The sequence below is a fragment of the Oryza glaberrima genome, chromosome 3 (genome assembly GCF_000147395.1).
Source record: "Oryza glaberrima chromosome 3, OglaRS2, whole genome shotgun sequence".
Lineage (NCBI taxonomy): Eukaryota > Viridiplantae > Streptophyta > Magnoliopsida > Poales > Poaceae > Oryza > Oryza glaberrima.
This window is the reverse complement of record NC_068328.1, coordinates 11350854-11362889: the sequence shown is the minus strand read 5'-3', so window position 1 is coordinate 11362889 and position 12036 is coordinate 11350854. Positions and strand designations below refer to the sequence as shown.

At 40.4% G+C, this 12036-nt stretch overlaps 1 protein-coding gene across 1 annotated transcript; it reads left to right on the top strand.

Annotated features, from left to right (window-relative positions):
- The first annotated feature begins 5356 nt into the window (after positions 1-5356).
- Positions 5357-9863, top strand: LOC127767213 (uncharacterized). The gene is made up of 4 exons (XM_052292478.1): positions 5357-5500; positions 6046-6562; positions 8437-8477; positions 8608-9863. Exons 2-4 carry the CDS (start codon positions 6250-6252, stop codon positions 9589-9591), a joined length of 1338 nt encoding a protein of 445 aa, XP_052148438.1. The 5' UTR covers positions 5357-5500; positions 6046-6249; the 3' UTR covers positions 9592-9863.
- The last annotated feature ends 2173 nt before the right edge of the window (positions 9864-12036 follow it).

Below are 12036 nucleotides of genomic sequence, written 5' to 3'. Positions count from 1 at the left end.
GAGGAAGAAGTAAAAAGAAATATGGTTGCTACGCATGACAACAGCATAAAGTCGACTCTTAGTATTTATTAAGAAATTTTTCGCTGCATTGAATCAAATAAAGGAAAGATCACTAGTAAGAAAGTATTTTAATACATTAATGTTAAAGACAGTATTGTCTTAACTATTGTAACGTAATAGTCTCTAATTAACGTAGAGACCATACCGGTCTCTACCTTTTACTTGCTCTAATCTGATGCAAACTTGAACTCCTCCGTGGCGTTTGATTGGAAGGTTAAAGATTTTTTTTTTCTCTACGGTTGTTGCTCTCGTGAACGCGCCGCCACAATAGTTTTCGTAATCCTATATCCTATCTGAAAACCACGGAGAATGGCATCGGAGTGAACGGCATGGAGCCCTCAGCTCCCCAACCTCTAACGCGTATACTGTACACGACAAAGAATTCGGAGGGGGTACGTGGAAAATCTGCATCAGTAGTAGGTGGTCACGATCAATCGATCAGCGCCGCGACGAGAAGGCCATTGTCGAGAGGCTCCGGTACGTGTCACGCGCAAGGTGTCCTATACCCGTTATCTGGAGAGAAACGAATGGCAGGGCGACGAGATCACAGAAAACCACGGACTGACTGACCGTTGTACTTGCATCCGAACGAGCGCCACCGCCGAGAGGCGCGGCCACCGAGAGCGGAAAAAACACCGAGGATTCAGTGGTCGCGCGCGTACGAGCGACGGTCGCGTGGTGGTGTGTGTGGTGTTTTGGCCTCTTGCTCCTCGGAACGGAATCCGATCCCTCGCGAACGTTCGGGACGGACGGTTTGGCCTGGGGCGCCTCGCAAGTCGCACCTTGGGTGGTTGTGGCCGTGTGGGTTTGTGACTTTTTGTGTTGTGTGGTCGTCGGCTCCGGCGTACAGCGGCCGCCCCTACGCGCCACACACGCGCCGTGACCGCGCGCGTGTGCCATCTGCAGGCGCTGCTTGCGCTCGTCGTGGAAGGCGGGCGGTGCAGAGGGGAGAGAAGCGGAGGCAGGGCAAACGCTAGGATGGATACGAGAGGATTGCTTCGCTCCATGCTTTGGATGCTCCGTTTGTACGATCGGCCCACCGGAAATATTTGGCCCCGATCGTCAGTGCAGGTCAAGAAGGCCTATAAAAGGATGCTGCTTAGACCATTGTAAATGGATTTGAGGCCCATTCGGTAGGCCCGTGTAACACCCACTGTTACGACTTTTCCTTGGTTTTCCCAACTTTCTGTCCTATGTTCATGTAACATACTACTTTAAAACATTAATATAGTGATATAATACCCTAAAAAAATTAATATAGTGATATAACATGCATAATATTTACATAATATAATTAGTATGATTATTAATAAAAAATTGCCGAGTTTAATTTTTCTAAAACAAAAGGACGCCCTATAATTTAGGATAGAGGGAGTAAAACAGAGTGGAAAGGATAGGTTGACGTGCCATTAAGAAAACAAACTCTATGTTAACAAAGATCGACTTTGACTGCTTTACATGATCTAGTAGAAAGAGTATGTAAAATTTACGGCATTCGATTTTTCACTCACATGTCCATTACTAAATTAGAAGAAGGCTCATACGAGGTTTTAAATCCTTATTAGTGATGACTGCAAATTCGTGTGCATGCGTTGTGAGCGTAACTCACACACGGGCACGTTCCCTATTCGGGTTGATGCCACACTTTTATCTCAAAGGCCTAAAGCGAAAACTGATTGAATATTCCGATATTGTGTCAAAAACTCCGATCAATATCGAAATGTCCAAACTAATATGGATGTATTCCGGTCCCTTAGATCCACCACTCAAACAACAATAGTAAGGAAGACAACTAGCTAAAAGACTGCACAAGTATCAAAGTGGAAAACAAGGAACTATGGAGGAATGCCACCATGGTTTGTGCGATGAAGTATTTCCCGGAGATTATACTATTTAGGAGATTCTACTCTCCATTGAGAAGCTCACATAGAACCGAGAACCGGGTCATTTTCAAGAAATGCACTCCCTCTTTCACTAGATGTATTTCTTTCCTTGAAAGGATGAATCTGGCCCTTACAAACTTCTCTCGAACAACCATAAGTAGATTGATGGCTCAAGAACGATGCATAACCGTTTAGGAGTACTCAACCTTCAAGAATAATAAATTTCATATAGGGCCTTCGGAGGAGATTGTTGCGGCTGCACAACCGCAACAGCTACAGTACCAACAACACAAGTTATGCTGCTTATACTGTTGCTGCAGCACAGCTATCGTGCCGCCGGCTACAATGTTGTGTTGCAGAACAGTCCTATAATATCTTGGAATCAACCCTAATATTTAAAGATCCAAAAGAACGCATCACCATATGTCTCAAACTTCAAATCCACACACCACCAAGAATCAAACCACCAAAGTCAAGGGGATGAGAGAGAGAGAGAGCTCAATATCCAAGAATACTTTAGCACAAAGCTGTAGCAAAAAGCAACTTGAATGAAATGAATTAGCTAATCCTAGAAAGGACTAGGCTCATGTATATAAAGGATACCTAAAAAGTAGTTATTGGGGAAAAAATCATCCCACCTCGGATATTTTGATTTGTATAAAGTATTTCAACGGCTATATTTTGACAAGAGTCTGGAAGAATGTCAGGAATTTTTGATATAAATATCGGATAATCCGATGGTTCTTGTAGATTAGCTCAAAAGTATTTTCGTAATTTGCATGATGAAAATTGAAAACGACGTTCCGTCTTTGCTGAATAACGCATTCATTTTCTCTTTTTCGCGCCAAACCTATGGAGCCACGCGCGGAGGCGACATGATTTGTTGGCAAAATTGATGTTTAAACCTCTCTCCTTTACATCTCATGTCATTACTTTAAATTGCTTGATTGACAAAGGCAGCTACCTAATATTCTTTGGTTGGTCCCGTTTACCGTCAATTTTATTTTATACTCCTCGTGTCTGAAAAGTCATGTATAACAAGAAAAAAATATTAAAGCCTATTAAAGTTTAACAGCACAACAAAGAAATGAGCTAGCACCTCAATATTTTCATCATTACGTTACGTAACCATCTCCTGTAATGCTATCCGTATTTATTCAGTGTGTAAACACTTCTTTTGAATTTCTTTTCGTCTTGGGCCCATGATCCAACCATCACTCTGTCGGTAGCAATCAAGCAGATAAGCTGATGTGCTACACCTTAACCATTGCCAAGTACCACACCTTTTCAGCTTTTCGCAAATGGAGTTAGCATAAACAGGACCAACGAGGCAAAAAGGACAATTATATATATCACCGACCCACTTGTCAGGCTCCATTCATTTGGCATCGTTTCTGCATATCAGAACGGCACACACCTCGGGTCGTTGCATGCCGGACTGGTATGCATATTCAGTCTTAACACTTCTTTTTAAGAACTTCAGCATATTAACATTAGATCAGTAATATATATAGGCATGCTGTTATCGGCCTGGCTTATCTCTCATTCTTGTCTACACGTCTCTGAAAAAAAAAATGAAACTGGTTGACTTTGAACATGTTCATACGTTTCTTAATTTTGAATGCTCTTTAGAATAATGCAAAACATATAACATTTTTGTCAACTAACATTCATCTCATGTACTAAGTCCATAATTATTGGTTTGTATGCTACATACATACTAATCAACATCATTTCTAGATCACGACCAAGCAATCATAGACAAAGAACACAAGCACGTAATTCTTCAACTTCATAATCTCCTTTTTAAGTTTTAATTGTATACTATCTGTTGCAACAAGAATTAAAAAAGAGAAATTAACCCTACACTTTAAAACCTCGAATTTTAAAATAAAATTATATCTACTGTAATATCTCCAAGTTATATTTGTCATCATTTTATATCTCACTTAAAAAAATTATGTTTCTATGACTAGGGTCGGTGAAGGGATAAACATCCACCTATTTCGTTGTTTGGGGACCCATATGATAATAATGGTGTGTGGTGGACTAGTGGCAGATTCACTATCACCATCAGAGTTTTTTCTTAAAAAAAAACTATAGATAGTTATATCCTTAAAATTCATACCATATCTTTCTACCATTTTAGTGTATAGGACCACCAGTAAACTACTTTACCATGTCTTCCTTTTCACCATCTTCTTGTTTTCTAGTGTCTCCTCAGTTATTTATATCCATTCTTGAGGGCTCTCATAATCTCACCATTGTCGCCCCTCCTACTTAACCACTATCTCTTGTTTCTCTCACTACCATTTACCATCCCTGTTCATCCTTGAGAGACTGACTATTTGAAACATATATGACAAGACTAAGGGTGTGTTTAGTTCACATCAAAAATGGAAGTTTGGTTGAAATTGAAACGATGTGACGAAAAAGTTGGAAGTTTGAAGAAAAAGTTTAAAACTAAACTCAGCCTAAGGACAAATTAATAAAGCATGTTATGATTGTCTCAGTTTTCATGAAGGTAAGAAGCTTTCGACCCCATGGTTTGAATTATCCGTGAAATAAGTCAAATGGCATATTTGCAAAAAAGAATAATTTGTGAATAAAATTTTTATATATGTGTTCTTAGTAATATAAAAGCAAGGAAAAAAAATAAACTTCAATGAAAAAAAACTTAAAATCAGTTTTAAATTTAAGGTTGAAAATTCAAATTTTGGCTAATAAATATAAGCATAAGCGAAAATACGATGCCGTTTGTTACTGTAAATCTAAACCTTACTCAATCGTTCAACATTGCTAAACCGTTAGAGCTAGCTAGAGGAAGATGCTGTTGAGCACGAATCATGGAGTAGATATAAAGGTCAAGATTTGCAAGATTCTATTTATCAAATCATAATTAATAAATCCATTTGTTTTAATTCTATAAGCAAGGCCAAACCCTCAAAGAAGAAAAATACTATAAAAAAAAGGTACCTATGTGGCGTGTTCTTTTCCGTCACTTATCTTCATTTCTGTGTACGAACATTATAATTAACTTATTACATACTCCCTCCGTTTTAAAATGTTTGACACCGTTAACCTTTTAGTACGTGTTTGGCCATTCGTATTATTCAAAAAATTTAAGAAATTATTTATTCTTTTCATATCATTTGATTCATTGTTAAATATACTTTCATGTACACATATAGTTTTACATATTTCACATTTTATTTAATAAGACGAACGGTCAAATATGTGCTAAAATATCAACGGTGTCAAATATTTTAAAATGGAGGGAGTATATATTAATTTTAATATGTACTGATACCAATAATAGTCAATACATTTCTCTCCCAACGTAGATGTGTAACGTACTAGCTTGCTTTATAGAGTAGTGAAAAAATTGACATAAAGGCATAAAGCCGGTGTACTCGACTATCTCCCCCTTCCGTTGGCGTAAAAGAAAATCTCCCGTCTCGTCTCCTCCGCTCCTTGCGCCATCCCGGGCTGAACAGGGAGGGGCGACGATCTCCTTCTGGCGAGCAGAGCAAGGGAGGGGAGGGGAGGGGATCCTGGTGAGCATCCACATCCTCTTTCTGATTCATCCCTCTCTCTCCCACCGGGAGTATTTCTGTCTGGAATTTGCTTTGCTTTAACCCTAGCCTCTCTTCTAGATCTGAAAGAAGCTCTTCTCTTAATTCCAGAGCCTTAATAGCCTTAATACAAGTAACAGTTTGTTTGTTCCCCCAAAATTTTGGGGGTTCAACTGAACCCCCATGACCCAAGTTGGATCCGCCCCTGTGTTTGAATATTTGCGCACGCTGTGGCCTGTGGGGAAAAGGTTGAAACTTTAGGAAATAACTGAGTTTGTTTGAGGAACTTAAGCTTTATACGATGTATAATACTATATTTGATGTAACTGCATAGTATGCTGTATACTGATTTGCATGATGGCCAAGAGGTGTTGATGGGTAGATATGGATTGGGTTGTGCAACCAGGTTTTCATGCTTGTTAATTCAACATGATAACCCTTTTTTTAAAGATAAATATAGTGACTTTTCCGTTTGGGCAAAAGAAATACCACAAATATTGCTGACATATGCTCTGGAAATGCAACAGGTGATACTATGCGTTTGATGTCCTCTGTTCCTTGACTTGGATGTAACCAGTTATCTGCCTCGTCAGTAACCTTTTTGATCCTTCAAACAAAAAGTCAGTAGTACTTGCACGTGATTGGCAAAATTAGTCAAGACGGGTGCTCTTTGCTGCGTGGCCGCGAGGCCACATGGGACAAAGTCTAATCTTGCAAGCAGAGACTGTTCTATGGATCCTAATGAACCTTGCTGGCGGATGAATTCAAGCTTCTCTCCTCCAATGTCAAGGAGATGGGACTGCAGGAATCCATCTGATGGATTGCCACACAGGATTCATGATGCTCCACCTTATGTATCATCACTGTCATCCCATAGTAAAGGAAGTAGAAGTGCATTTGGCAGTGACCAGTACTTGAATCACCAGCATTCTGTATCAGATGGGGCACTGTCTTATTTTGGTAGTCCAGCTGATAGTCTCCAGGCTCCACGATGGACGCCCTCTCTTCAAAGATTTGATCTCGGCGAGTTCTCTACACCTGCAGGTGGTACACACTTCTCCCTGGTTACATATGGTTGATATCTTGAACTCACTACACATGGTCTATTTGCTTAATATGCTTATATGTTTACCAGAATTTTTGACATAAAATAGCTACTCGACTGAAGAAAGAAAGAATAGAGAAGATGCAAAAGATGAATGAAAACATTCAGTGAAAAAAAAACTGCATCAAACTCTAAGCCAATTTATGTCAGGAGAACATTTGGAAGCCTAGCATCATCCTGTAACATAGGGTAGTTATTGTTAATTTGTTATATGAAACAACATAACTTGGTAATCTTAACTTCTGCACACAAATAGTTAGTGTTAAAGGTGAGTTCTAGCTCTCTCAATACTGGAGCTCTGTATTCTTGCTTGATGAAGCTACACGTTCAAATGAAGCATACACACAACACAAAAGCTTATGAATAAACTATGTTTTTTTTTCTGAATTTAGAGAGATCGACATGATTTTTTCCTGTAAAGATACATTCCATCAGTTTTTCTTCTAATATTATGTTTAGAGAAAACAGGTCTATACCAAGCAAATGCCTAGTTTTGATATATACTGTTGGAACCTATCAGTTTTCTTTAGTGCCACTTAAAGTTGACTTCATGCATATGCTGCTGCATCACAATTACTGAACTGATATCATCTCCCCCATTGTGAAAAAAAAAAAGAAGATCTGTGCGCAGTATGCACACTCCGCTCCTTTGCTCCTCTTCAACTTCCAACAATCAAGAAACTGCTATTGTTGTAAACGAGGAATATAACTAGCAGGCTTGCGAATTGCTTAATTTCCCTTGCATGCTTTCTGTCTGGTCAATTGGAGAGGGGGTTCTGATCTGTGACAGCGCCTGAAGAGGCAGTGGTGGAAGACTTGTCGATGGTGGCCACAGTCGTTGCTCTGCAGCAGAGTGACGTAGGTGTCCTTGGCAACTGGCAAGGGTGGCACCATGAGCAAGCAAGAGAACAGGGAAGAGTGTAGGCACTCAGTTTGATCTTGTTGAAGGGAAACGACGATTAGGTCGAGAAAGTGATCTGGTGATAATTAAGCGATTTTCTTTATGATCTACTCCAAGCATGTCTTCTCATTAGCAATCAGAACACACCTGTGAGTTTTGTCTGAGAGTATTAACCACTTAAATTTTAACTTTTAACTCTATCATGTATCAAGAATTAACACATAAATGCTGTTTAGACGGGCTTTTTTTTTTTTTGAAAGATTGTCCTGGTTATGCCGCTGGGGTACGTGTTGGCCGTTCTCTTTTAAGGTTCATCTAATCTTTCACATCAAATGCTTTACTAAACAGCATGCCAGTCTGTATACAGGGATCACATATTATATCGAATTTATCTGTCTTGTGAATCCCGGAATACTTGAACCGGAAGAATAATGTTCCCATGAGAAGAAAGATGAATATATGGTGTGGAACTTGGGTGTAAAATCCGTACTGATATGTGATATACAAACATAAGCACGAGTTGGAGAACTACAACTATATATTGCGGATCATACTTTAGTCATGCATATCACGGATATATACAATTTATTGACTAGGCATATTAGACTGTTCAGAAAAAAAAGATTAGAATAAGTGGTTTTGCCCATTTAGTTATCCAGTTTTCCATTCTCACTGATTTTAAGCAATATAAGCTACCTTGGCAACTGAAATCTAAGGAAAACTATTAAATTCCTGTAAACATCTGTAATGAGATGTGCATTGCTGGGGTGCAAGTTAAAGACAGCTGCTCATGCAATTGCTCAAAACTATTTCTTCCATCATGCTTTCCTGCAACGATTTGAAGCAGGCCACAAAACATTCCTTGGACCCCTTACTGTTGAATTAACATTTATTTTATTTTGTTTGGTCCAGGATCAAGACCTGACACTTCTGGTTATCCCCAATCCAGTGAGGTAACCTATATTATATTTTTAATTAGTTATCTCCCCAATCTTCTGACTGTTTTTTATTTCTTAACCAAAATATGCAAGAATTTGCAGTCTGTATCATGTGGTTGACTTTTATTTTTGTCGCATGCTGCAGAGACAATTAACTGCAGTAAGCAGTTTCAGTTCTGCATCCCCCTTCTCAGAGTCAAGTCAGTTGGCATCTTCTAGTAAACCACCATACTTACATTTACCACGCAATCATCTGGGAAGGCGATCTTTCATGTCAAAACCAGTGTACCCGCTTGTCTTCCGTAATCCAGTGTCGGAAGCAGAAGCCTCTGGGATGCCTGAAGCTAGTAATATTGGGCGAACAACACCTAGTGATGATTCTCCTGTGTGGCGGCGCAGCTTGGCAAGTCCTGAGCTCAAGTTCCACAATGCATTGAGTGAGTTTCGGAAGGTAGAGGCTTCACCAGAGCCAAACACAAGCTCAAGGAGGGAAGGATTCAGATGGAGCAATGCTAGTAGCTATGATTTTGGATATGATGGTGATGCCATTGACATTTCAGATCATATTAGTGTGGAGTCCCAAAGATCCCCGACAAGTTCAGTGAGGTTTCTCAAGTGTGGCTTATGTGAGAGATTCCTGCGGCAGAAATCACCATGGACCTCAAACCGGATTGTTCAAAATTCTGATATGCCAGTAGCGGCGGTCCTTCCATGTCGCCATGTCTTCCACGCAGATTGTCTCGAGGAAAGTACTCCAAAGAGTCAAGTCCATGAACCACCTTGCCCTCTATGCACACGAGGCACTGATGATGAAGGGTGTGTCTCATTCTCGGAACCATTACATGTTGCCCTCAGATCTGCTCGTAGGAATCAAGGTAATAGTTTCTCTCTTGGTGGTTCTGGTGGAAGTACCAGCGCAAATCCTTCTCGTAGTGATCATGGCTTGAAGAGAAATCAGTCTGCCCTTGTGGCAAGACGCAGTGGCACGATGTTCCGAAACCGTTTTAAGAAGCAGTTCTCCTTCAAGGGGAGGTTTGGGAAAGATCTCTTCGGTGGTAGAGTTTTCAAGAAGGTTGGATCATCGTCTTCTTCAGGTCAACAGGACGATCGTCAACAGCCGAAAGCCTGACTGAAAAAAAGAAATACATGAAGTAGCTAGTATGAAATCGCGCGATTATAATGTGCCCTGCTGCTACTCTAGCCCCTGTTTAATCGAGTGTGTCAAGAAGTCGTAGTCCATGTATAATTTATGATAGAAGGTGAAATTCTGTATGCATGCGGCCCTGCGCTAGCACTTATTAGGTGGTGGTGTTTTTGTTTTGTTGGACTGGAGTTCGCCTTGCATGTGGCACCATAATTATGCTCTCGGCATGAATGCTTACTGTTAAGTATTGACAACTATCTCTTCGGCTTGCTGATGGCTAAAATCTGTGTTTATTGTTGTGCACACTTGTGCTGGGAACGGGCAACGGCCAAACATGTTGACAGCGACAATTATTTGTCAGCAACCAACATTGATACTCCCTCCGTTTCATATTATAAGTTTATAGGAATATATAGTAATATTTTTATCACGAAACATACCAAAGCAACTTATAATAAACGAAGGTAAGTCTGTCGAGCCTACCAACGCGACATGTTGGCCTGCTTGTGTAAGCGTACGATCTGTTGGGTATGCTACATGGCTAAGCAGGGTATAAGATATTTTGACTTTGATAAAGTCAAACTGGCTAAACAGGTATGCTACATGGCTAAGCAGGGTATAAGATATTTTGACTTTGATAAAGTCAAACTGGCTAAACAGGGTATAAGATATTTTGACTTTGGTAAAGTCAAACTGTTTTAAGTTCGATCATGTTTATAGAAAAAAATAGTATTATTTTCGACCAAGATAAATTTATTATAAAAATATATTTAATTATTAATTTAATAAAACTAATTTGGTAATGTAAATATTATTATATTTTTTTTATAAATTTAGTTAAACTTGTAGCAGTTTAACTTTAACCAAAATCAAAACATCTTATAACATGAAACAAAGGGATTATATAATTTTGAGGTTTTGACTAAATAGATTCCAAGTGAAATTTTGAATGATTTTCGAGAATTTAAATTTTAAAAATAGTAAAATCCAAACAAAATTGCTTCTTTTTTGTAAAGCTGGTGTTCCCACTTCCCAGCAAGAACAAGTGCATCAGACCGCTGTGCTTTCAGTAAAAGCTGGGCCTTTGGCCTTCACTCTAAAAAATCCAAACGAAATTTGATCGAAATTTGGTGAAAAATGTCATATTGCTGAGGTCGGGATCTGACAGTCGATCGAAAAGATGAACCCTGATTTAAACCGGAATATATGAGATGACAGTATTGAGGAAGGTTTAAATAACGTGACGATGACGTAACACTCAAAGTTAGAAAAAGAAAAAAAAAATATGAGAGGACCCACATGTCAAACAAAAAAGTCGTCCTACTACCACTAGTCGAACGCGTCCGCTTCGCCGCCGTTTGCAAGTCATGGCGCGACGTCTCGGCGCAGCCCCAGGCACCGCCGGCGCTCCCCACGCTGCTTCTCACTCTACGCACCGGCGGCAAGAGCAGCAAGCGGCTGTAATGCCCCCTTCCAAGCAGCTTTGGGCCTTTGGCCGAAACTGGATTTGCAGCTCGTACGTACGATGGAGGCTTACATGCATAAGAAAACGTACATCACGAAAAGCAATTAGATCACGAGTTCTTATTTTATTTTATTTTATTGATTTTAAGTGCAAAGTCACCTAAAATCGGCCTTAATTCTGCTGTGAGATCTCATATACTTGGGTTTTACAAGTTGAGAAAATGTGTATTGCGGTTTAATTTAACTCGATGATAATGTAAGGGACCTAGAATGAACTTATTCCGCGGGAAATACGCCACACGGACTCACGGTGGCAGCCGGCCCATGATTGGAAGAACCGGTGGAGCGCGCCCGGATTCCCAGCCCATCTGCCACGAGTATCAACGGGATCCTTCCGTTCCCATGATTGGAAGAACCGGTGCTGCTCGTGCAGGGAGTCGTAGTAACGACGACACGTGACGCGTTATTCAGCTTGATTTGTGAAACTTCCACGTACATAGGACATGGCATGCAGGGCCAGCTATGGGAAAAAAAGAAAAAAAAAAGCCGGAAACTAGCTAGTGGCCTTCTAGAAGGGGTGGACGACCGCGCGGCCGGGTTCTCTAGAGGCGAAATACCGGTGGAATCGAAGGGAGCCGAGCGTGCTCCTGCGTTGAATACTTGGTTGAACCATCGGCGTGAACGTGATGTCGGTTGACCCTCCAAGGAGAGGAATCCTTGTTCTAGATGCGCACGGCACGCACTCCATGCATGTGGTGTACTCACTCGTAGCGCTGGCCTTCTCGATGGATGACCGAAGCAATGATGCAGAAGCTTCCAACCAGGGCCATTTAATTTTCTACTGGTAATCTAGAAACCGTAGTGTTAAACAGATAGTCTATTAGACCGAGTGCACTTGAATTAATATTGTTGCCGTCTGACTCTATTAGTAAAGTACTATTAGCAGCCACAATAAAGAATGGAGCT

Bases quoted from the DNA above. Each gene is read 5' to 3' on its own strand.
- LOC127767213 (XM_052292478.1), top strand. From the start codon at position 6,250: ATGGATCCTAATGAACCTTGCTGGCGGATGAATTCAAGCTTCTCTCCT. The intron at 6,563-8,436 runs GTGGTACACACT...TGTTTGGTCCAG, and splicing joins CGAGTTCTCTACACCTGCAG to GATCAAGACCTGACACTTCT. The intron at 8,478-8,607 runs GTAACCTATATT...CGCATGCTGCAG, and splicing joins GTTATCCCCAATCCAGTGAG to AGACAATTAACTGCAGTAAG.